This window comes from Clytia hemisphaerica, unplaced genomic scaffold (genome assembly GCF_902728285.1).
Source record: "Clytia hemisphaerica strain Z4C2 unplaced genomic scaffold, Clytia hemisphaerica genome assembly, whole genome shotgun sequence".
NCBI lineage: Eukaryota > Metazoa > Cnidaria > Hydrozoa > Leptothecata > Clytiidae > Clytia > Clytia hemisphaerica.
In genome coordinates, this window is record NW_027104429.1 from 640,126 (window position 1) to 667,039 (window position 26,914).

Sequence of the window (26,914 nt, forward strand, 5' to 3'; positions counted from 1 at the left end):
AGGCATGAAAAAAATGATGAAAGGAAGTAATGATTTTTGCTGCTGGTTATGTGAGAGCACTGCTGCTGGGAAGGGGAAATACTGAAGAAAAAACAAAGAAATATTAAAACTAGACACCTACACTCACACTTACACGACAAGCAACACAAGAAAATCTAAGTCTAAGAAATTATGTTTTCTAGAGAAGAAAAAGAGAAAGAGGTAAGATATCCATGCTCTATTACAATTAAAAGTGAGAAAATTAGGGCCAAACTAACATATTCAAGAGATTGTTAATAACAACACCCTAACCTCCTGCAATTCTAACATACCTTGTCTGATTCTGTATAGCAACTATCTGGTCTTTTAAATGTTTATAAATAAAACCTTCTTAGAAAGCTGTTTCAAAAAATCACTCTAACTACGTTGCAGACCAGACAGTTGCTGTGAAGGAATTAGACAAGGTATGTCCTCCTTTGGGAGAGCGCGACAGTGTTTTGAATAACTAATTACTCCAGCATAAATTTTGATTTGTCTTCTTCAAGACAGCTGGGACAAGATGATAACCATTTATACTGGCTGAGGAAAAGTGGTGTATGCTGGAGTTGCGTTCTCCTAAACAAACTTGCCATAATTGATCTGCTCAATACTGCTCAATATTATTTTTCATGTCGTAAAACAGCTGTAAAATTCTCGGGTACCACTGAGTGGTTTCATTTTTGACTTCAAGCCAACATTTTAGCAACAGGGTGCTTGCCCATATGTACAGTAAATCTCAAATATTGATTGAACCAATGGAAAATAAAACTTTTCACTTTAACTATTTCAGTGGTCTCCCGGTATAACACGTTCTAACATTTTACATTTGACTGACATTGAGCTGACAGGGTGATAATTTTCTACTTTAGAGCGTTTCTTATCCCTACATACTTCACTGTTTTCACAAAATTTCAAAAAGAAGGGAAAGTACGTGACAGAACTGCTTGGTATTTTTTATAGTATTTTTCTTGGGATAATCTCAATGGTTGTTAAATACAATATGGACAATTTTCTCAAGCAGCAGACATTGCTAGACAGAAAATATTATGGGGAATTGTTATTTCATAACAGGTGTGGTTATGTGTAATAATTTTTTTTTCATAAAATGGGCTTTAGTTTTTTGATTCAATTATTTTTCAACTTTTTTTCAGAAAGAAAACAATCTTGCACTGATCGAAGAGCTTCGAAGAAGGTTGTTGTCCAGAGGTAATTCATATTCTCTGCTCATAATCCTAGAATTAGAATAGAATAGAACTAGACGGTTCCCGTCGTCGCAAACGCCGGTTTTTTAGCTTGAGAATCCAAAGTCCTTAGGATGATAAAAATGGTGTTGTTGATGCTCTCAAACTCTAACTCAAGGGAGAGAAAAACAGAAGCCTAGCAAATAATAAACCGTCAATGAGAGTTTTTTTCAGGAAGTTATGATTTCAATTTAACCAAGAACGGTAACTTATCGAACAGTAAAACGGCAAGTTAGAGAACGTCAACTGTACATTGTATATCTGCCCCTTTTACTAATTTGAGGTTAGTTGGCGCGCCTTAAAAGAACAAATAAATAAATATTTTGATTTCAAAACAATCATAGACATATCGAAACTTACGGAAAAACTTATATCTTCTTCTCGCCCGAAAGACCACCGTCTTTTACCTGTACATTGACTTTGAAAGCTCATTTTTAGAAACTTTCGTAGAAAGTGCCACGCCTTCTTAATTCAAAAAACTTGCAACGACGTCATATTATGATCCTTTGAATAATCTTAACTTAGGCGGCCGCCTAATTAGTCAATCTTTGTATTTTTATCATCTCAATTCAGGCGGCCGCCAGTTTTATCATTTCAAATTTCAAAACAAACAACAAACATGGTAGCCATTTTCCTTTGCTTGCTTTTGAAATTCCTCTGCAACTTGATACACCATTTTGGTATTTTTGTTTACTTTATTACCACGTGAAACAGAAGATAGGCGGCCAACTCTGGCGGCCGCCTAAGATTTAACAAGTTAGGCGGCCGCCTAAGATTCAAATATAAAATGCAGACCAGAAAGCTAATTTGATGACCATCCATCGATAAGTTAGGCGGCCGCCTAAGATGACAGGCAGTCGCCTGACTTTAACCGCCGCGGCAAGATAGGCGCAGGGATGCCCATATCAGCCACGGTAGCTTAAACTACAATCTCTTATTATTACTGTATTATTTACTTCGTACATTACGGACCGAAAACAATATTGTCAATATTATGTTATGTAGTGTTATGTGCTCTGTTAATTTCATCAATTTATTTCAGGTCCTGAACTTCAAGATTTTGATGAAGAGGATATTGAAAAAGTACAAAAGAGTGATGGCTTTGTGTGGCAGTTCCTCATCCACCAACATAAAGATATTGATAAAGCACTGGAGATGATGGTAGGCTTGTTTTTTTCAATCTCCTGTTAATTTATTTCTTGTTTTTAGGAATCTTTGTAGACAAAAAATGAATCTGTAATACAAGGGACATTCTGAGAAATTGTTAACCACGATTGCCCGATTGAACCGCCTCTAGGCGTTCTATCAAATGGTGCATGGGTCCCATTACTCCTAGGTCCTTACTAGCGGTATCAAGTTAAGAATGAGTGTGACGTAAACGTACCCCTGCAATGTCCGAATATAGCATATTATCAGTCCAAAACCACCAGCAATATTTTTTACTTCCTTGGAACAAACGCCCAATTAACATGTTACTTTTATATATTTTTACTCATTAAATATTCTTGCTTTGTAGGTCGAATGCCTAAAGTGGCGAGAAAGTTTTGGATTGAATGGTAAGCTCATTTTCTCATCATAATCACAGAAAGATCAGCGATTTTCAAAGGTCACATTTTCAAGGAGAAAAATCGAAACAATGCCCTGACAATATTACTATGTTATTGGTTGTTACTATAACGAGGAACACGAAGTAATGAGAAGTAACAAGAAGTAACGAGTGCTTAAATGAAAGTAACGAAGCAATTGTGAAGCAATCCGAAACTTTCCAAGAAAAGGAATATGATTGATTTTGTTATGTTTTTTAGCTCTTATATGATTTTCTATGCCCTACAAAGATAGATGGCGATCAAACAGTAGCATTTCAATCTAAAAAACAGTTTTGTTAAGCTCAGAGTGCCATAAAGAAAAGTTTCAAAGTTTGAAATGGTATCGCATATGAACCCCCCTATGAAAGCTTGGATAAAGAGATAGTTCTATGTAACTTTCCTTAATACAACACGAAACGATTACACAACTAGTGCGACTGTGTCTTCTTGCTAAAATAAGTTTTAAAATTGATATAAAAGAGTAATTAGAGCTAAGATGTGAGTGAAAATAAACAGAAAAGGCTCACTTTGCAGAAATTTGGACGTTGAGAGTTTCAAAACATTCCACTTTCATTTTTCCGTCTCATTCTATGAAGCGTTTTAAAAAACGAGGCATCGTGGGTACTTTTTTTAAAAGTTCGCAACGCGACCAGTATGTCTGAGCCAAAAATTGAAAATGGATACTTAGAGAGTGAAAAAATTTGACATTTTATGGACCCTTAGAGAAACTGTTTTCAAAAGTTTTGTCGATTTTCCCCAAAATTTGGTCGAAGGTGAGAGGAAGAATTTCGTGATTTTGTAAACCTTTTAGAGAAAAACATATGATGAAGTACTCCTTTTAAAAGACTTTAGATACCCTTTAGGCCTTAGTACCCTTATGGCTCGCACAAACCCGTTGCACGTTTTGTCAAAGTACGGCGGGTGGGGGGGCGTGAGATTTTAAGACGAATTTGACAAAGAATAAAAAACGAAATAAACGTGTCCAGATTCGAGTACCAAAATGGGCCAAAATGGTGACGCCATCACCAAAATTGACAAAATCTAATTAGGTTGATTTCAAGGCATTATTGTCAAGGTGTCACATGCCATATTAGAAAGGAAACAGACAAGCTAATCACGAGATATAGGTGCCCGAAAAGTAAACCTAGAAATGACGTCATAAATCTTATTTTAAAAGAATTGACTGGTGACAAAAACAAGACAATGGAACGTCAAATCCGTGGCTAAAGTACTCATTGCTTAGGTCTGGTATTTATTTGTTACTTCCATTTAAGCACTCGTTACTTTTCGTTATTTTTCGTTACCTACTCTTTACTTCTTGTTCCTCGTTATAGTAACAACCTATGTTATTACCATATTACTGGTGAGAGGCAATAAATGATCATCATTACGTTCTAAATATTGATTATCACGAAGAATTTGGCTTTGCAAACTATTTTTCAAAGTCGAGATATTTAAGTTACCAGTTTTAGGATGAAAACAATAGGATTTTAACGTAAGAACCGTGTAAGAACCCATGTTCAAAAATTTGATATCTCGATTTTGGAAAATTGTTACACAAAAATACTTTATAGTTTTACTAAGGACCATAGAAGGTTTCTGTAATCTAAATATTTCAAACCATCTGATTATCCCTTTAAGTGTTGAGCATAAAGCAGACAATACCGTTTTGTACTAAGTCTGAAATATTTGACATGACCCGACTGGGGGATTGAACCCGCGACCTTGAAAATCGTAGTTGAATGTTCTACCTTTTGCAATACAGCCGTCCTGATCGTTCAGCATTCGATATTCTTAATCTCTTAGAAATCACAGAGAGGAATATTGATCGACACCTTTTTGAAATTGGTTTCCTTTTTCCAAGAAATACTGACAAAAATGGAAATCTGTTACGTATGTTAATTTATTCTGTAATTTTAAGCCTAATTCAATTGCTATGAATCACCCATTGTCCATTTTCTTGCTCCATTTTTTTGGAGTTATTCATTAAACAGAGAATTGTTCGACTGTATCGAAAAACATCATCTTCTAAACTACTCACACTACTCATTTGTACATCCGGTCTTTCTACTCCCATCAGTCTTGTAGACTAAATGGCTAAAGTTTGCCATTAGTTTTTTTTTATAATGGCAAGATAATGAAAGCTCTTTTTATTTAGTACACTTTTTGGCGAATCGTTATCGTAAGGAGCTGTATAACATTGAAGAAGTCAAAAAGCTTTTTGCTTTCGCTCTTGAAAAACTAGTGAGTGCCCTTCCGAATTAATTTTGACCATCGTCTGCTCCTTCTTTTACTACTTTATTTTTTTGAAAACATATGACACATTTTCTCCTTATTTTGGATTTCTGTTTTATTTAAGTTATTCTACATTTATTTTACTTCAATTTAAACAAATTGTCTTCCTTCCACCCATTTTAGTGTGAAAATAATTCGGGTAAGAAAGTAACAATGGTTTTTGATATGCAAGACGCCGGCTTTGCTAACATGGTAAGATTCAAGAAGCTTTGAACTGACTCCTTCTTAATTAACTCTTACTTCGCCAGGCAGAGATTTAGATCTGGATCCTATGCTTTTTATTTAAGTTTTTGGTTCAATACAAACCCAAGGGTTGAATTGGAAGTAATTTCGTCAAAAATCAATGAAAAGGACCGACAATTTGGGAATTTTGGGGGCCATATCGGGCTTTTTTATCGATTACTATTATTTAATCCTTTGAGCGACAAAAAGTTCGTTACCAGTTTTTCTCATGATTGGGTCATAGAAATTTTCTGAATTTTGGCACAAATATGTATAATGAAAGTGCCGAAAATGTAACAGAGCTCGATTCCAAAAAGTTTTTGGGTACATTTCGGCCAAAATATACGTTTTAAAAAACGGGTTATTTGCCTTTGTGCAAAATTGAATCATAAATTTTTTTCTGATCTTTTGTATGAAAGTACCGTCGTTTTGCATAAGTTTCCATTTCCCGCACTAAGATTCTCCTGACTTTCCTGAGATTTCCCCTGTTCTGCCGGAGATAACCAGAATGGCATTCGAAAGGGTTTTTTTCTAAAGGAAAATCTTGTGTTTATGAAACTGCCAAACTTTCTGAAGCTTTTTTTAACTATCCGGAGTCATGTTCTTTATCTGATAGAAAAGCGGCAGTGAAATCTTGTAGCCCTTTCGATTGAGAAACTTATTTACTATAATCGCCAGCTTTGCCAAATCCAAAATTTCAATGTCAAAAGATCACAGTATTGTGGCAAAATCCTACACCGCTACGCCGCCATTTTCAAAATCTCTGCCAAAAGTGCCATTTTGGCGTTCGAAAAGCGAAAAGGACACAGGTCTCGTGGGAACAGTGTTTTGTATGGAGGTAAGTTCCAAAATTGCCAAGAATGACAGATTCACCACATATTTTTTATTTGGCATTTATGTTTCAAAAATTTTGCCCCAATTGCCAAATTTTTGCCAATCGAATGCAAAATAATTGGCAACCAGGGCAAAATCGGCATTTTTTGAAGTCAATTCAATTGGCTGTTGGCGTGGGAAGAATCTTATGCAAATCGACGGTAGTATACAGTCGTGCGTAAATGGTGGTTGAAGCAGATTCTCCCAACAAAAAAAAAAATTCGGCTTAAAAATTAACTTTTAGCTATGGTAATCGCTATGCCTAAAGACCGTTCTATTTAAGACCTATGCACGGTGCTGACAAACGCGACGCAAACCAGTTCGAATAGGTTTGTGGAGCAAGAACTCAATAAACGAAAGTGCACTAAAGTCAGTCCCAAAAGTTTGTGGATACTTTAGTTTTTTGACATATCCCCAGCATCAATCATGCTATAGTAGAAAGTTATACACCGTTGGAAAGATATTTCCAAAGGAAATGATGTAAAGAATAAGAAAAAGAAAAATGAACATGGAGAAAATAAATATTTTTTCTACTCTTTTACAAATCATGACATGAAGGATTTTAGAATATTTGAATCTTGCTTATTTCAAATCTGTGCTCAGATTTTGCGTATCTTTCTCGGATAAAAAGTTACAGCTCTTTGAGGAAGGTCTAAAACGGCCAAAAATGATCAAATTCACAGTGCTGTAACTTTTTTTCTAAGAAAGGTGCAAAAAAAACTGAACGCAGATTTGAAATCAACAATGTTTAAATTTTCTAAACTAAATAGCCTTATGTCACGATTTTTAAACAAGTAGAAAAAATCTTCATTTTTTTCATTTTCATTTTTCAAAAACTTTTTATCCTTTTAATTATTCTCCTTGGAAATATCTGTCCAACGGTGTATAACTTGTCAATATAGCATGGATGGATGGTGAGAAAATGCTTAAAAACAAAATTTATTCACATACTTTTGATACAGACTTAAGTATTATTGTAAATGAGGTTTTTTTGCTGCAACTAAATACTTTTCTGTTGTTCTAAAATCATTCTCACTTTTTTATATCATATAATACATATATTTCCAGGATATGGATCTAATCAAATTCCTGATCACTTGTTTCCAGACTTATTTTCCAAACGTTTTAGGTAAACCTTTTCTTTTCTTATGCTATCAAAAAAGTCTCTGGATAGGAAAATAACGGCCAGGTCCTGACCATGTGAAGTTACAAATCCAAGATTACTAGCTATTAGCCAAGATATCAACATTTTTACTATACTACTGAGAATTCTTTCTTTCAGAATACCTTATCGTCTTTGAAACACCTTGGATATTGATCAGTAAGTATATGATCACCCTTTGTTCTTTGCCCCCCCTGCCATAATGTTGCTATAATGACAACTTTTTTTAATGAGTCAGTAAGACGTAAAAGACTGAAGATGGCGACACGAATAAAAATCATGTTGTAGTTTTTTAACTTTTTCAGCTGGATGGAAACTTGTTAAAACATGGATGAATAGTGATGGAATATCCAAAATCAAGCAAGTGATCACTCAATTCCAGTTATTTTGTTGTGACTTTAACGATTGCGTTGATCCTCTGCTTTGTTGCTTGAAGAAATATTTTCTGTAATCCTGTATCTAGCCCAGGCTGAAATTTCCTTTTGTTATTCTTTTTGTTTAATTGCTCTGGTTTCTTTGAAATTCATACATCGCCGTCATCCCATGAATTGATTTTTCCTTTGTTACAACAGATTTGTGAAGAAAAATGAGATCAATCAGTTCATAGCTCCTAAAAATCTTTTATGTACCATGGGAGGAAAGGTAGGGCTGGATTCTGCGTTTGCTCGATGAGGTTTCCTTCTGTCTTCGTCAATGATTTTCATTAGTTCTTACCAATGATTTTCATTTCAATCTCTGAATCTAGATCTTATTTGTTTTTAGGATGACTACGTCTACAAGTATCCACCACAACTCTTCACCGCTAAAACGCAAAATAACATGTTGGTCTTCAAATTATTTACTGTACAAATCTTTAAGTCAGCAATTGCATCTGTACATTTATTTAACGGGAGTTTCTAAACGTCGACCAGAAATGACGACCACGACCAGCGACCAGATAAAGTTTTTTCCCTTTCTCCAACGTAGAGTGTCTCTCCTAACCATTTAAATATATATCATATTGAAGAGTAAGCTCACCCCTGTCTCTACTATCATCTATTTAAAGCCACGTGCTAAAAACGTAAAACAACCATTTCGACGCTCTTGGAGCTTGATTATGGTGTCGATTTATATCCTTTTGTATTATCAGCATCAAAATAATTAGTGGCACAAACTTTTTTGAAATAGGTTTGAGAAGCTTTGCATTTCATCATCACATTATTATTTCTGTCGAAATTAGTCATTTTGTCAGCATAAAGACAATAGAATAATTGATTAGATTCATATATCTCTAAAACTGGCCTTCCCAATTTTTTCCTACTGACAAGTTCTATCTATTCATACTAAAGGCATCTCATTCAGTATAGTTAAAATATTCGGTGTAACAAAACTTACAGACATCATACTTAATGACCCTGTCAATATTTTTGTCAAATAGTGTCACTTTGTCAAGAAAATGACTGGTTTCTTCAAAGGTCACTTTTTAGTATTCTGAGGACTTGATTTAAACATTCTCTACGGTGGAGAGAGCAGATAAACTCGATAATCCAAATTTATTTGGTCGCCGGTCGTGGTCGCTGGTCGTGGTCGCCATTTCTGGTCGATGTTTAGAAACTCCCTTATTTAACTGCAACTGTCTTTAAAATTCCTCGGCGTTTCCCGAAGTATTTATTAATGTCTTTGAATTCGGCACTAGCCAGTCGAATTGTTCACGGGCAAGTATTGATTTTTACTTTAACTTTCCTTGTTTTTCCAGTATTGAAGCAAATGGCGTCTCTTCCAACCATCTTACGGTCAACCAGACAGACGTGTTCAGTAGCATTTCATTGAATTTTGATGATAAGAGCGTCATTCAACAACAGCAGCAACAACAACAACAACAACAACTTTCTGATGAGGCTGCAAACAAAACTAATTATTCAAAAATGGTATTTTGCCGTTATACTTGTTTTTTTTGTACTTTATTTAACACTAAACATCTGTATCATTCTCCGCTAAATTGTAGGGAGTAGATAAGGGATAGGGCCTCCTCCAGGGTTAATTCATAATTTCAATCAACTTTTTAATTAGAATTTTTATTATTCGAAACTTTCTGTACTTTGTACTAAAATATTGGCACCCGTCAGTTGGAAAATCGTATAAAAAGCTCTCGCTAATTCGAATCCTTCTTTAACTAGAAAATAATTCTTTGTTCTTTGAAGATTGAATTTGAGAAAGAGGCAACAGTAAGTAGATTTGGGAAGATTTTGCTGTTGTCATTAGTTTTTCGGTCATTTAATTTTGTCGGTTTCATCATTCCCACGTTACTTTTTGGACTTACCTGGAGGTCCTGTAAATTAACCTGTGTTCGTCCGTTCGTCTGTTACCAACTTTTCATGGGATTGAATCAAAGGAATTTTGTGATTTTTGGTGCAAAATGATGATTACCAAAATGTGACGGAGCCCGATTTTCGAAAAAAAAAATTTTGTGAAAAATCTGTTCATTAGTTTTTCCATTTTTTTTGTACAAAGACGTAGAATCTGGTAGAATTACAGTGTGCTAAATATGAAAAAGAATAATTTTTCGAAAAAATACCGGGTGACCCACGAAAAAGTTCGGACAGTTTTCGGCGTCTCGAGGCCGAACAAATGTCTCAAAGTGCTTGAAATTTTAATATGTAAAAAGTAGATATTCTAACTTAAAGTTTGAGCTATTACTTTTTAAATTTGACCCACAAGTTCCCTACTTATGAGCTTTTAAAGTCAAAACTCACTTTTCGGAAAGAGCTAAATTACGTCAAAAAAGAGGTATCAAATTGTTTTATTATCAATCAATCAAGCAAGGTCGTTAAATCGTTTAGAAAAGAGCATGTTAGATATTTTTATTCAATTTTAAAACTTTTTTTAGATTCTTTACTTTCACAAAATTTATTAACAAGTTATTCGTTCAGAAAAGAACCACCACCATGCACTTTCTAGCATATTCCAGGCAAACCCACACTCTCTGTTCTTTCATAAGACATATTCATAAAGAAGGCAAATTTTGCTTATTTGCAAAATATTTTTGATAAAAATATTTACAATAATTAAATTTATATAAATCTACTTCGTTGCTAATTTATTATTTTACAAACTTTAATTACCTACAACACTAATTAACGAGGTCGTAAAACATCAGCACACTCGAAAAACACAATGTTAAAGATAAAGAAAACAATTATAATTTGATACCTCATTTTTGAAGTGTTTTTTCATTTTCCAATAATTGAATTTTGACTTTAAAAGCTCATAAATGAAGAACCACTGAACCAAATTTAAAAAGTAATAGCTCAAAGTTTAAGTTAGAGCATCCTCTATCTTTTAAAAAAAAGATTGAGTTTATATTACTTTTATTTCAGACCCTAGCCAACGAAAACCGTCCGAACTTTTTCGTGGGTCACCCGGTAATTTTTGGCACCAACTTGCAAAATTTCAAATTATTCAGTTTTTGTTTCTCCATTGCCTTCATTAAACTTTTATTATTCGTTTTATAAACAGGTAGGTCCATAAAAGTATCGCTTGTTTGCCCATAATTCTCAAAAAAAGGAAGTGAAAAGATATAGGAAAGCACGATTTCAAAAGATGCACGATGATCTTCTTCATGCTACACAAGAATATGATATTATTTCACCTAGGACCTCATCTGTAATGTTTCTTTTATAGATTCCATCGGTGCAAACAGAGGATGGTGAACCCATCGTCACTATCATGTAAGAATTTAGCCGGCGTTACAGATTCACGTTTACACTTAAGGGCTCTGACCATAGTCGAAAAATTTATTAAAGTATTTGAACATAAAAGTTATGTTTTAGGTTCTTTAACATTTTTAACAAAGAATTGCCTTTTTATAAATTGCTTTTTATTCTAAATTAATGCATCAAAAGTTATGGCTGTTTTTCAATGAAAAATTGGGATGGAAAATTGGTCAAAAAGCACTATTTTCAAGATTTTGAAGCAAATAAGCTTTTATAAAAATTTTCCGAAAAGATAATTTTAGTTCGATAAAAGATCCATCTACCATCTACCATCTACCGCAAAAAAAAATTCAAAATCTTTTTTCTTCGGCGAAACTAAGCTCTTCAAAGTTGAAATAATCTTCTTCGCAAAAGTCTTCATTTTCTTCTTCATCAAATTTTTTCATTGCGATTCTTAAATTTTCAGACTCACGGATAATTGGCCTAACAGAAAATGTATAACATGTCACAGTTTTGTGTGCTACATCAAGTAGAACTTTATATTTTGTAAGTGGCAAATATTAAAAATTCACTATGGTCAGAGCCCTTAACCCTTTAACTGCCCATGTCGGCATATGCCGACATGAGCATTTTCGATTTCTTTGCCCATGTCGGGATTTGCCGACATGAGCATTTTCGATTTATTTGCCCATGTCGGGATTTGCCGACATCGGCACTTTCCATTCCTTTGCCCAAAAATTTAACACTTCTACAAAGATTTTGTATTAGATGGTTTGAAATGAAAAAAGATCTTAGTTAAAAGCTTTTCTATGTTGAAAAATAACTATTCAACTATGTTCAACTCAAAATTATAGTCCTTGGCTGATACTTCATATATTATTCAGAAAATGAAGTCAAAATCGCTACCTTTTGACCTCGGCAAATGCCGACATCGGGCAAATAGGTCGAACCTTCTTTTTTCCCGTGGCAAATAGGTCGAACCTTTTTTTTTCCCGCGGCAAATAGATCTTAAAAAAAACGACGGGCAGTTAAAGGGTTAAGTAGACGCTACGTGGTTGAACTAAAATGGTCATGGTTTGTTGAGACATTCCTCTCGGGTGGACTGCGATTATTTGATTCAAGTCTGACCTTATTTTTGGACCTACCTTGGAGGTCCTATAAATTAACCGATGTCCGTCCGTCCGTCCGTTCGTCCGTTCGTCCGTCTGTTACCAGCTTTTCTCAGGATTGGCTCATTAGTTTTTTCTAATTTTTTGCACAATGATGCAAAATGGCAATGCCCGAAATGTGACGGAGCCCGATTTTCGAAAAAAAATCATTTCCGGCCGAAAATGCCGGAAATATGCCGGAAAAACTGTTTTTTTGGCATTTTCTCGAGATTTTATCATTAGTTTTTTCTGATTTTTTGCTCAAAGATGCGTATTAACAATGCCCAAAATATGCCCGAGTCCGATTTTCGAGAAAAATTTTTTTGCCGGCTTAAAATGCCGGAAATCGCCGTTTTTCTGGATTTTCATTGGACTTTTTCCTTATAATTGGTTGTTTTTTCATTCAAAAACATTATTAATAGCAATGCCCACCATCAAACATGTTTTAATTTTCAATAAAATTGATTTTTGAAGCCGGAACTATTTAAAAATCGCCGGAACAACCTATTTTCGCCGGAAAGACAGTATTTCTTGAATTTCTCAAGCTGTACTTTATATTTTTTTATGAAATTTTGCACACTGATGCAAAATGACAATACCTAAAATGTGACGGAGACTGATTTTCGAAAAACATTTTTTCCGGCCGAAAATGCCGGAAATATGCCGGAAAAACCGGTTTTTTGGCATTTTCTCGAGATTTCATCATTAGTTTTTTCTGATTTTTTGCACAAAGATGCGTAATAGCAATGCCCAAAACATGGCTGAGTTCGATTTTTGAGAAAAATTCTTTTCTGGCCGAAAATGCCGGAAATATACTGGAAATCGCCGTTTTTGCAGATTTTCATTGGACTTTATCCTGATAATTCTTTGTTTTTCATGCAAAATCATTATTGATAACAATGCCAACCATCAAGTATGGTACAATTGTGAATAAAACTGATTTTTGATGCCGGGACTTTCTTAAAATCGCCGGAACAGCCGAATATCGCCGGAAAAACGGTTTTTCTTGAATTTCTCGAGCTGTACTTTATATTTTTTCATGAAATTTTGCACACTGATGTAAAATGGCAATACCTAAAATGTGACGGAGCCTGATTTTGGAAAAAATATATTTCGGCCAAAAATGCCGATAATATGCCGTCAAAACCGGTTTGTTGCCATTTTGTCGAGATTTCATTAACCGTTTTTCCCGATTTTTGCACAAAGATGTGTATCAGCAATGCCCTAAGTGTGGCCGATTCGGATTATTGAGAATCATGTTTTTCCGGCCGAAAATGCCGGAAGTATGCCGGAAATCGCCGTTTTGCAGATTTGAATTGGGCTTTTTCCATATATTTCTTTGTTTTTCACTTAAAAAATTATTGATAACAATGCAACCATCAAGCATGATTCAATCGTCAATAAAACTTTCGCAATTTTGCAACCGGAACTTTCTATTTCTTTTTTCCCTAAACCCCTCCCCCCCCATCAACAATCAATGATGAAGTTTAATGCATTTTCGCTAACCGCTATATTTTCTTAATGATTGTTTTTCTCCTTATTGCTATCTAAGTTTCATCATCAGGTAGGTCCATTCAGCATGTTGCTTGTTTAGCTTATGTCACTCGAACAATTCACTGGTTTTTAAATTTCTATAATTTGTTGTTTTTTTTACCGGTTAAACATGCTTTTTTTCACGGTTAATTTTTTGAAAAGTTTTTTTTAAATGTGCTGCAAAAATTAGAATATTTTTTCGTGGAAGTCTCGGTGAAAACTTTCTAAAAATTATAAGCGGTGGAAAGCCTAGCTTTTCGGGCTACAAACATTTCGATTTTTTTATGTCACTTTTAAATGTTTCTATTTGCAGGGGTGAAGCTAAAGCATCTATATTAAAATAGTGCGGTGTATTTATTTCAGGCCATCGCACGAGCTTCTTTTCCACGCACACCACTCTATTTCGGGTGGTGAACCCAACCAAATATTGAAGATTAAGAATAATCTATCAAAACTTGTAGCCTTCAAGGTAAGACTTTTTCTAAACTAAGTTTCTTTTCATTGTAAGGATTACACTTCTGATGATCACTAGAATTTGAAGCAAGAATTAACAGTGTTGTAAGAAGCACTTTGATATCGGGGAGGGGGACTGAGGTTAGGTGAGGACAATACACTCAATTCGGAGGTATATAATGCATCAGAAATTTTATAATAAAACCCGTTCCTCAAAAACTTATTTGCGGGATAAGCCCCTATCAAACTTTCCCTAACTATACGAATTTAAATCTGTCTAAGAAACCAATTAGGTGTTTCATATTAAATGTGCCCTAAAATGTAACTTTCTTCGCTTTGACTATGATTTTTAAATAACCTTAAATTTACTTACATATACTATATTGCAGAATTGTTTTTCTCCAGGTTAAAACAACATCTCCAGAGAATTATCGTGTCAAACCAAGCTCTGGTCGCATCCCAGGTGGTGAAACTGTCGAAATAAGCGTACAATTACAACCAGGTACTTCAGACCATTTTTGGACCAATTTTCTAGGAATTGATTTTAAAAGAAATGCTATCGGTCACTCACACAAAGCTACGGGCGGGCTACGGGTAAATAAAATCCCTTTTCATTTTAGTTTTGAGAGAGATGGTTGGCTTTTTTCTTTTTATAAACTGGAAAAATAATTTTTAAGATGCGAGAAAAATGTTCTACAGTTTATAAGCTGCTGCCTGTTCTTTTATAAATGATAAATGATTTATTACAGTTAATTGAAAAATTGGAATATCTAGTTAATGTCAATTCTGAAGTTTAAATGTCATCAATTTTTATCAAAACTTTCGCAATTCTTTCTGTGTTATAAAATTGATCTGAGAATGGTTTGATGCGGTTCGTAGCCACGTCACAATAAAATGATTAAGCGGAATGTTTCTTTCAAAAAAGAAAACGGTGAATTAGTAGGTGGCCAAGCCTGGGGCTCCGTGACATCTTTTTTACGCCCTAGCCATTTTTAGTCCATTCCAAAGAACAGTATATTTTACAACCACTTTAAGACCAACTAACTGTCAGCTTTAATGTGATTTGACGTCAAATCTTGTCTTGATCGTACTGATGTCGGTATGTTTACGAACTTCAAGCGGCTGTATTTCTTTGTGTGTTTTAGTCAGAGAGTTGTTGTAATACATTCTTTTGCTCAGAATTTCGCTCTTTCAGATGGTACCAATCACTTTCGTTTAGTTTGACTTTTGGAAATCATCTATTTCTCTACCCCTTATTTTCCCTTGCAGTCCTATGGCGTCACTATTTTGGTCATAAAAAGTTTTTTCTGGGCCTAATCCGCGTCCTCCCTCTCAAAAATAGCGAGGTTAAGCAAGAAGCTATCTATTACGTGAGTTTTTAGACTGGATCCGAGGCGTTTTAGCCTTATTCCTAAAGCTTCACGTCATAGAGAAAAAAGAGGTTAAGCAAAAAAGTCGATCTATGACGTATGGCGTAATGTTTATTTTTCCGTATTTCACTTTCGGCCCCAACTTCTAAAATTTTCTTCTTCTTTTTTCTTTTTCAGTTTTCTTGTTGGTGGTTTGGTCTTTAAATTCCCCTTACTTTCGATTTTAATCTTAGTTTTTTCCCAAGACAAATGTTTTTCACAAAAATTAAATCTAGACAAGCATAGTCAGAGTATTCTATTACTTTTACTATTATTTATTATTCAACATTTTAGTAAACAAAAAATATGTCTATGACTTATCACTTCAATGAATTAATATAATATCATGACTCAACAATGCAATAAAAATATATAATTTCATTCCTAGTTGGTCAGCCCCGATATGACCCTTCAAATCCCTTTTTTCCAGCCGCCTCCGCAACTTAAGAGTTTGGTTTTTTTATTCCGATTTCCCGATCTCACTTTGATTTCTAAACTTTCTTCCGATCGGGTTAACTTTTTGGGTACTTTTAGCGTGCGTTGTTTTTACAGATCATAATGTGGTGTTTCAAGATGGCGGCTCAAGCGATAAGTGACTTTTTGATAAATAACGAGATTGCTCACGGGAATTTTTTGACCCGCATCCCGTGCGATCATATTTAATCGCCTGCGCGTGTACGCTCTGTGTGCTGTATATGGGTACTGTATGCAAGAACAACAATAACAAGCTCCTCTCTTCAGTCTTTTGATTCTTTAAAGGATATTGGAGAATTTCCTAACCCCTCAGATGGAAATTTCTAATTTTATAGACACTAGCAGGGTTTACAAACCGTTTGCTGCAGTCCTGCAGCTCCTTACTGAATTGGAATATGAGTCACTCTTCAACTAAAGAGTCCTGAAAATCTCTAAGAAGTCAATACCTTGACAGGGTAAAATTATAAAAGTCATGACAAATAAAAGTATGATTTGATTAATGATTGTTGGACTTCATCCCATAGCCGTGTGACCGAGTGGAAAAGGCGGTTAATCAGCAAATGAGGATAGTCATTTTCGAGAGTTCGAATCCTATACGGTGCGTTCAAGTTTGTGTTATTTTGTCAGCATTGACCAAACTTGTTCTAGTTTTATGAGCTCTTATTGATATAAATTCCTGTGCAACAACCTCAGTGCAGTTTGACTCAAGTACAGTATTTCAAAATGGATCAGGTTGGTTAGCGGGTGAAGAGTCAAGAGTCAAGAGTCATGACTTTCCCTTCTCTTGAAAATCCAGTGTTCCAAAACTTTCAACTAGAAAAAATGCATTAAAATCGACTTTCGTATTTTTTTGTTATCTTACAAACATTTTTTTCAGAACCACAAGTGAAAAAAAAGCAAAAAACTGATTGACAGGTCTAAAAAATGATTGACAGGTGCGGGTTTGCTCGTACGGGTTAGAAATTCCCGTGAGCAATCTCGTTATTTATCAGAATGTGATAAGTCAGATGTGATAAGTCAGTGTTGTTGTACCAAAGTATTTCCAGTGTAAATCTGTTGCAAGCTTCAATTTCTGCTATTTATTTTTTTAACTCGGCAAATCAAACACATGATTTTCATCAAGGGGATTCTTTTTCTACATCTTTTGAAGCTTTAAAGCCGTTTGCTCAAATTTTTCAAATTTTCATCGTCCTATCAAATTCTTCCATCTATTACTCTTCCAACGCGGATCACTGATACTTCAAATACTCTCATTAACAATATTTTTATCTCTCCTCTAAACTGCTCTTCAATTTCTGGAAACCTCGTTGTCTCGATATCCGACGATCTTCCACAATTTTTGATTCTAAACACTGATTGTAGCTCTCACTATAAACCTTAACTTTCTTTTCGTCGAGATTGGTCAAACTTGATGAAGTAGGTTTCAAAGAAGAATTCGAGAACGTTGATTGGAAAGGTACTGCATAAACAACATTTCTAAAGCTCTTGATGATGGTTAGTATAGATGTTCTATCTGCTTTATCCATTTGCAAAAAGCCTTAAATACCGTCAATCACTCAATTCTACTGTCAAAGCTCGATTTTTATGGCATTCGTGGCAAAGCTCTTGACTGGTTTCGTTACCAGCAAGACTGAGCTTATGATTTTCCGTCCAGTCAGAAAGAAAATCAACTACGATTTAAAAATTAAAATCAATGGTCATCGGCTACCAAGCAAAGTTGTGAGATATCTTGGTGTGTATATTGACGATCATCTGAACTGGAAACATCACGTTGATTTTGTATGTAACAAATCAAAAAGATCCAATGGGGCTCTGAGTAAACTTCGACATTAAAAACCTTAACATCATTATTCTTTTCTCTCTTCCATTGTCATCTTTCATATGCAGCCCAAATTTTTCGTCCCTAAGCAATTTTTTCTACCCTGACTCTATTTAGTCGCGAGAAACTTTGATGATGGCATGATAGATACCTACTATTAAAATTTATTATTCCAATAAATGCAATGGGCGTAATTGAAATGATACCATAAGCATCTACCTATGTAAGGAGCCACAAATATAGGGTTAGACATACAGACCTCCATACATAACTTCATCCCTCTCAGCGAGAGAGTGAAGCTTATAGCTTTATCTGGTAGCTGGAGGTAAGCCATGGTAGTTCTACCATGACGCACAGTTAGTCAGATTTTGACTTTTTGCTCTCTGCCGTTGTTGTACGAAGACAGTCAAAAATTGAAGAGAATAGAAAAGAAAAGACAGAAAAAATACCATCAAAAATACCCTCAAATTAACTGGATAAAATAAATAGCTAATCAACAACCAGTCAACAAAACCGTTATGGAATAATTCTCCGGGAATTGGGTATTACCAATTTGCATCCAATTTGTCACTGACCTTTATATAAAGGTCAGTGATCTTTGTACCAAAAATCAGAAGAAAACTAATGAAGCGATCCCGAAAAAAGATGGTAACAGACGGGCGGAAAAAGGCTAATTTATAGGACCTCTAGGTAAGGCCAAAAAAGATAACTGTTTTTACCATTATTTTCCATAATTCAAGTAGGACAGCGGACAGCGTCTGATACCCAAACGGTAAAGAGGCATACAAAATGATCTACATAACAGATTATCCATTCTGCCAGTATACGCTCTATGCGGCGAATCTTTTGATCCGACGAATTGACGCTTAGATATTTTCATCCAGATTTGGGATGAATATTAAACGAGCTTTTAAGTGCTGTGATTGGCTGAAAGTAAAACAATCGCCGAAAATAAAACATGAAATCCCCTTCTATTTGTTTTCATTCTGTTTTTACGTAGTATTTACGTTTCCTCGGTTTCCTCTGATGAATTTTAGTAGATCCTCTTTTACGGAGCTCACGGAATGCTCGGAAATAAGTTATAGTTATCCTCGCTAATTTGAACTCGAACGAGAAAAAATAATTTTGAATATACTCTTCTCGAGATGTATAAAAAGCATTGCAGGCCTCGTTCGCAAGAAGAATAATTATTCAACATAGTCGAGCGAGTCGATCAAGGATCCAAAATAAAGAGGAAGCGAGTTGATAATTTAAACGAGAAAAGGATGATATAAGAGAAATGAGAAAAAAGTTGATCAAAGGGAAGAAGTAGCGAGTCGATCAAGGATATGAAAGAAAGAACATGATGATAAGTGAGTAAGTTTTGCGAATGTAGTCGAGGGCGACTCGAAGGCCTTCTTATCCTGTAGCTATCTACCCAAAGGTAGGGGAAGGCGCCGCTCCTTTCCCTGGAGTTCTTTACTTACGCTTAACCTTTTTCTTTAGTTGTCTAGTATCAGAGGCGTCAAATACCATTTTTGTCTTTGATATGATCCGGCTGCGGGTTGAAACCACAACCTTACAAACCGTAGTCGAATGCTCTTCTTTTATGCTACAGCTGTCGGGATGATAAAGTAATGATCAAGGTGTTGATCAAAATATAGAAGTCGCGAGTTCATAGCTCAAATGAGAAAGAGTTGTATTAAAAGAGAGAAGCAGAGACCACAACAAATATGAACGAATAACGAACGCTTATTAGCTTTATATTAACCAAATCTGAACTTATCTTTTCCGGCAGTTGTAAGCACATTATACTAATGTTTATTTCCAAAGTAAACCAAGGAGCATCGGGAATACAGAAAGTTCGTATAATCAGACAAAAACAAATCTATTTTTGACGTTAGTTTTTTGCTTCATTTTTTTGACGTCGGGTTTGCTTGCTTTTTGACGTCAGTTTTAGCATGCAGACATCGGTTTTCTGAGTGACTTACCTCTGTTTAAAATCGAATATCTTAAGCTACCAAAGAGCTTTTCAAACCAAATTTTCAGCATAGTTTTAAAACATTTTAAGGTATGCTTTGATTTAAAGTTTAAGTCACAAATTTATCCTTTAAAACCCTTTTTGTTGAAAACAAAAGTCTGTAGAGGACGAAAATTCGATGAGAATTTGACGTATTTCTGCACATATCAGCGACATTACTTGAAGTATAGATACGAAACTTGCACAAAAATTTAGCCTATTATAAGAGTAACAAGCGTCTTAAGTTTCATTATTAAGCATGGTACCGTTTTTACGAAATAAGAGATTTAGTAATGACGGTTGACGTCAAAAGAAATTCGGTCCGTAAAATAGACACCTACAAGAAAATTTCGGACAGCAAACAAGTAAATTCGGAAACTTCAGACATAGTGCTATATGATGATATATGTTTGCACGTGCCTCTACGACTGTCATAGTTGACCTCCCTCAGCTCCCGGACTAAGATGAGATTCAAAAAATTTCTTCTGTTAGTATTCTCAGCTCAAACTTGTCAGAAGTCAAAAAGATTTACCAAAGTTTCTTGTCTGTTTACATTTTTTTCGGGTGATTTTTGATCCTAAACGATTCTGCCCAATCTCCGTAAGGTAAATTTCCCTTGGATCATGCTTATATCCTAATCGATATCCATTACGTGGGATTGGAGAATTTCGCGCAATAGATCCACTCCCCAAGCTACGACGTACAGGTCAAATTTCACGGGACAGAGTTAGCTTTGAGATTTGGGCGCTAGCCCGCGAAAAACTCGCGTAATAGATTCCGTATGTAATAAATAGCTTCTTGCTTAACCTCGCTAATATCTTCTAATATACTGTTTATTGGAATAGGCTAAAAATGGCTAGGTCGTAAAAAAGATGTCACGGGACCCCAGGCTTGCCCCCCCCCCTATTAAATAAGATATTTTTCGAGAAAAAAATTCCTTCAGATTTCTTTAAAAATATATGAGAAGGTTCCTGGTACCAAGCATTGAAAACTTTTGTGTCTCACTTTTTTGGCTAAAGAAAACATACTTAGACATGTAGATTTCTAGAACTGACGGCATATTTCTTCAAAAGATAATACAGTCGACGCTCTTTAATTCGACGTTCTATAATTCGATGAGCTCCTCTTTTCGATCAAATCGAAAGTCACCGTCAAATTTCCTTAAGTAATTCTCATAACGACGCTCTACTATTTGACATTCTATATTTTGATACGCTCCCGTTTTCGATGAAAATTTGAAGTTCCTTGAAAATTTTCCGCTCTCTTGTTCGATTTCTGGCGTGTAAATAGGCCTTTATGGTTGATTTCGAATTTTTTCGTTCAAGCGTTCGAATTGAAATTTTCCGAAACGAAATTTAAAACAAAAACAGACTTTCGACTGTAAAAATGAAAAAAGGTCACTGCGACTAATCTTTTGGGCTTATAACTAAAATTTTTATCCCCGCACAATACTGTTACCAAATTGTTTTAGTTCTGCCCAAAACTGTTCAAGACATGCCAGTGATGAAAATAATGATGATAAGACCTAACTGTTTGTATTAGAATAAACTATTAATTTGTTGTTTTTCAATTTAAGTTTGTTCATAGTGAAAGTGTTGACATGCTGAAACTATAAAGAAATGTCGTGATTTTCTCATACTATATTTAATCCATTAAAACGAAACAAAAAAATAATCTGCATTCATTTTTAGGTCATATATCTGGTGTTTCCAAAGATAAATTCTTGATCATGTCAACAATATTAGATGGTCTGGAGATAGAAGACCTTTCGAACATGTGGAAAACTCTACCAAAAGCCAGTATCTTCGAACAGAGGTTTGAATCTTTGAAAAGGTTTTATGTCCGAATAAGTCTATATCTTCATAAAATTATAACCAATCAACACATAAAGTGTTGTTATTGCAGTTATTGGACAAAGTCGAATCCAATATGCAAAAATATTGGGCGTACGAGAAAAGATATTGGTCGAGGCTTCGCCGAGTCCTATATCTTTTCTCGTAGCCCAATATTTTTCATATTGGATGAGACTGCGTCCAAATAAATGGTTTATTATCCGTTCATCGCTAAAATATTTCTCGTTTTCAAACATAATTCCAATTTATAAGCTCTTAAATCTGGTTTCTTGGTAGTTTTTTATTCAAAAGTATTATTTTTATTTTGTGACGTAACGTCAAAAAGAAGATGCGCTCAGTTGTGTGACGTCAATTTTTGAAATATGTAGCCTCCATGGAAGCTATATATTCGAAAATATTGGACAGCAAAGAAGCCAATCAAATGTCGCTATTTACACGCGTCGGATAATAACATTTTTATTACATTCTTGAACTATTATGCCTACTCTTTCTTACCTATCGTCTAGATTGCGATGTCGTTATGACAGTTCAGCCACGCAATCTGCTGAGAGTGATCGTGACTCGACCATTTCGCCGCATCACATTCGCACACAAGATATAGATCCACTACTCATTCTCTCCAAACATCTCATGGAGTTCGACAACAAGGTAGATCTCAACTATAATTCCAAGTAAAGGCCCCACCACACTTGACATACTTTCTTCGAAAATACACATGCAAAAAAGTATTAATTCAAAATAAATTTCATTTTAATTTCTTGTACCAAAGTTTTTAAAAGTCAATTAAACCTCTAAAAAATACTGATAAATCCAGAGTTATTTAGCTGTTTTCTACCGGGTGTTCCAGAAAAAAGTCTCCCTCTTTGATAGTAGGGGGCCAAGCATGGGGTTCCGTGACATCTTTTTTACGACCTAACCTAGATCAGTTATGATCTAAATGCTAATAATACATTACTTTTCAAAAAAGTCGAAAAAAGGCGAAAAATGAGGGTATAAAATCATCATAAAGATAACACTTCTTCAATTTATCCATCCAACATTTCATCTAGATTGCTATTTTTCAAATGTTGGATGAAATGTTGGACCGGTTTGCCCTGGCCTTAAAACACCCGATTTCTTATGAAGATGGACAAAATTACTCACAAAATGGTGAAAATAAGAATATCTTAAGAACATTTTGGGCTTAAAAGTCAAAGCTGTGAAGGCTATAAAAATTTTGCATATTCAAATAAAAAAACTTGAACTGCTAGTTTCTTTGAGTTGGATGGGTTTTGATGAAGTCCTAAAGGAATGGCCTATTAATCTCTCTGTTTCACTTTTAGATGAATAAAATGCAGAAGGAAATTTTGGTTTTGCAAAGCCACATAAAGATGTTCATCAAACTTTTTATCATTTTTGTGGCTGTTAGCACCCTTGTTTTGCTTGCATTTATTCTATACCTAAGCAGAGACACTATCAAATTGTTTTTTTAATAGATGCCATTTGTATATTTTTGCAGTTAATTTATTGGTATTTTTATAATCAAATGAATTTATATGATCCATACAGTTTACAGTTTATGGTTGGGGCAAAGTTAATGTTATTTGATTTTAGTGTTTTAGCAAGGAATTACTATAAACACTGGATAAATGACTCACAAAAGAAGTGACAATTGTCTTTCAATTGTTTCAGAGAACAATTGATGTTCTAGCTCTGTCCGAGCGGGGGCTCGAAGGTCTCTGACTTTTGAAAATGTTTCATAGTCTAATTTTTTAAAAGTACTCTAGCTCTTTCTTTTTGAACCTTTTCTAGCAAAAACTTTACAATAAGGCAAGAATACCAAGCCGAATACATCTGGTAGAAAGAAAAACATCATCGAACAAGAAAAATCAAACAAATGCTTACAGTGACACGAAATTTTCAATTTGGAATCTCTTTCCAACACTGTCCCGCCGAGTACAGTGTTAAAAGTTATTTCGTCTCAGTGAAGTATATAAAGAAGTTTTTGCGTCTCCGAATTCTGCATAATTCACCAAAACTTCAAGTCAATAATATTTGCTAATGTGCTGTGTAAAATCTAAGACGAAAAACCTTGCTTAGATCACTGCCACTTTGGTTTGAAAACCTTTTAGAGCCACGTGGTGGCATGGTTGTTTTTTGAGGTGGAAGGTCGGAAATAGCTGGTGTCAACATTCAATTTCTTATATAAAAGATGTAATTCTCCCAACTTGAAACGTCATGACGACATTCGATGAATGCGATTAAAATGCTACGAAAAATTATTTTATGTTTAACGAAGGAAGATCAATAATGCTATTTCTGTGGGAAAGGTTAGAACATGAGAAATCGGCAAAACTCAGTCGCTTGTATATCCAGTGCTTATAATAATTCCTTGGTTGTAGAATAGTCCAATATTATATGAATATTTTAAGCGCTTATTTCAATCGGGTTAATTTTTGCCTTTATAGATGCTTTATTTTTGCCTTTATAGCGATAACTAATTAAAACTTACGAATTTGCGTGAGAAATTAAACTCGTGAAATTAAATTCGCGCGAAATTTTTAAGATCAGATTTTCGGTTTAAATTTGATATATCTGGGAAAAATTGGCATTGCTAGGGCCATTTCGATTGATTTTTGGCTGATTCGCTAAAATAAATCTCCGCGAAATTTTTTTAAACGCTCATTTGTGAAAATAAATGTTTTGGCTCGTGAAATTAAACATTGCAAAAATTTATCCGATAAAAGTAATTCATTCATTCATTGTTTGCGTTGGTGAAAAAAGTTTTTCAATTAACCCTTCGTGTATCATGCATCCCCTTAACGAGAATTTTTGATAACTCAAAAAATTCAACTTTCATCTTTGGTACGAATTCAACCACCTGAAGACTTCGCATAAACATTTTCAACTTTCATATATTTTTGCTCAAATTTTGTTAGGCAACTCCACGTAAAATATATATTTTTATGTTTTTTTCATATATTAATTTTAGGGAATGGTCAATTTTTCAACACATGCAGGTATCATGTAGACCTGTCTTTTTTACTTAAATTAACCCTAGGCGAAAATGTATTGTTTCCGGAATGCGGGGGAAGGAAAAAAGCTTTCATGCGGCCAGCCGACCGGCTATTTTTGATAACTTAAGATAATTGAAATAGAACTTTAAAGATAACTTTTAAGTACAAACAATATGAAGTAAGCCCTGAATACTAATGTATCAACTGCTAACGAACAAAACTCGATTTAAAACGGGAATATCTAACCAAACGACGTTTGATCATGGAGGTATAAAGAAGCAGGAGATGTATGCTATTGTAGCCAAGCTTGCCTTACCATTAAAAAAGTTATGATGTATGCATGCTCGTAATCTCATATATTGTGCATTTTTAATAAGCTTTTTTATCCATAGGTGAAATCTTATTGGCTCATTTAAGCTTTAGAAATTAGATGAGACAAGATTCATTGTAAGAAAATATTTGGACTTAAAAATGGCCTGTAAGCGACTTTATGTCTACAATTCGAGTCTGAACACTTAGAAAAAACTCTTTATTTTCTGGCTTGAGAAAATATCTTTGCAAAACAAAATTTAACGAATAACGAAATTTAACATAAACTTGTTTCGTGGACGATGTTATATTCAATTTTCGTATATTATAAAGCTAGAAATCTTCAATACTGATAGTAAGAATGTATAGTCTAGTTCTACTAATAAAAAAGCCTTATTTCATCGGGCGAGCTTAAATTTCTTTTGATATATTTCATAAAAGAAATCAAAAGACTTTAACGACCAATTTCCGACAAAATCAACTCCTGTTTATCTTTATACCTCCATGGTTTGACAGCGATTCAAGTCTAAATCATGGTTTGACCTCCTTTTCACAAAGTCTGTGGCCGGCCGGGTCAGAAAAGTTTGTATTTTCACCCGGTCGGTTTCTGGAAACACTACATTTTTTTTATTTTCACCCTAGGTTAAATTTTTACCGGTTTTTGTTATTGATGATGTAGATTTACAGGCAATATTATCAGAAAAATCGGACCAATGGTTATGCTGAAAGAAAGTATTTCGTGTAAAATACGAGCTGGTCTATAAAATTACCTTATCGGCCATTTTTACGCCGGCCCCTTTTACGCCGGCCCTTATTACGCCACAGCCTGATTTTGGGCTTACACCAATTATGGCCGTAAATAACGCCAAAAAATTTGTTAGAATGACTATTTATGCTTCAATTTACATTGAAATATCACATTTCAGTAGTAAACTGTTGAAAATTCCATTGAAAATCACTGATTTTTGCGAAGTTTTAGATATGGAGTAAAACAATGGATAATCTTTGATCTTCGAATCACAACTAAATTCCTTTAAATAGAGAAAAATAGTCAAAAATTAACGCCACTTTTAATTAAAATTTGCAAAATTTTGGCCTTTTTTTACCGGCCCTTTTAACGCCGGCCCTTATAACGCCAAGGGCCTAAAAATAACGCCAGTTAAGGGTCGGCGTAAAAAGGGTCGATAAGGTATACGTGGTAGAACAAAGGAACTCAAAACACAAGTTTTATCTTCAAATCTCATAACCGATCTTTTGACTATGGCCAGAGCCCTTAAGTAAGAAAAAAACTGTCGCCCATTTGGCGCGAATTTTCAAAAACTGAAGACGTCATTGTTTTTTGAAAAAGAATACTTATCTTCTACATGGAATTTAACCGTCAATTTTATTAATTATAATAATTATAGTATGTAATAATTAATTATCGTATGTTAAAAACCGGCAAATATGTCAAAGATATTCTTTTTTGCTTTTAGAAATTCAAAACAGAATTGAAAAATCTCCATTCGTTCAACTGTCCTATTGTAATTGCTATTTTATTGAAAAGTACTTTTTCATTTTCTAGATCAAAAGTTATACAAGGCTGGTGGAAAACACCACCCCTCTTGAGAATACGAAACTCGAAAAAGCCTGATAAAAATAGGATTAAAATTCAGGCATTTTTCTATGGACCGCCACGATGCTACCCTGAGTATCAGAGGTCAAGTTTTCAAAGAGAATTTATTCGCGCTGTGATACTCACGGTACCACGATACGCCTTTACAACTGTACTCCTTTCCCGCTCTACTTATCTGTCACCCAGATGGTGAAATTTTCATCCGACACGCTAGAGC

The 26,914-nt window shown here is 34.7% G+C and overlaps 1 protein-coding gene across 1 annotated transcript; it reads left to right on the forward strand.

Annotated features, from left to right (window-relative positions):
* On the forward strand, positions 1–23,316 carry LOC136820570 (motile sperm domain-containing protein 2-like). The gene is made up of 19 exons (XM_067076759.1): positions 1–201; positions 1,170–1,224; positions 2,302–2,420; positions 2,776–2,815; positions 4,652–4,738; positions 5,004–5,089; positions 5,264–5,332; positions 7,304–7,364; positions 7,518–7,556; positions 7,703–7,757; positions 7,970–8,039; positions 8,160–8,218; positions 9,133–9,304; positions 11,058–11,104; positions 14,134–14,239; positions 14,629–14,725; positions 21,616–21,739; positions 22,284–22,425; positions 23,100–23,316. Exons 1-19 carry the CDS (start codon positions 172–174, stop codon positions 23,247–23,249), a joined length of 1,608 nt encoding a protein of 535 aa, XP_066932860.1. The 5' UTR covers positions 1–171; the 3' UTR covers positions 23,250–23,316.
* The last annotated feature ends 3,598 nt before the right edge of the window (positions 23,317–26,914 follow it).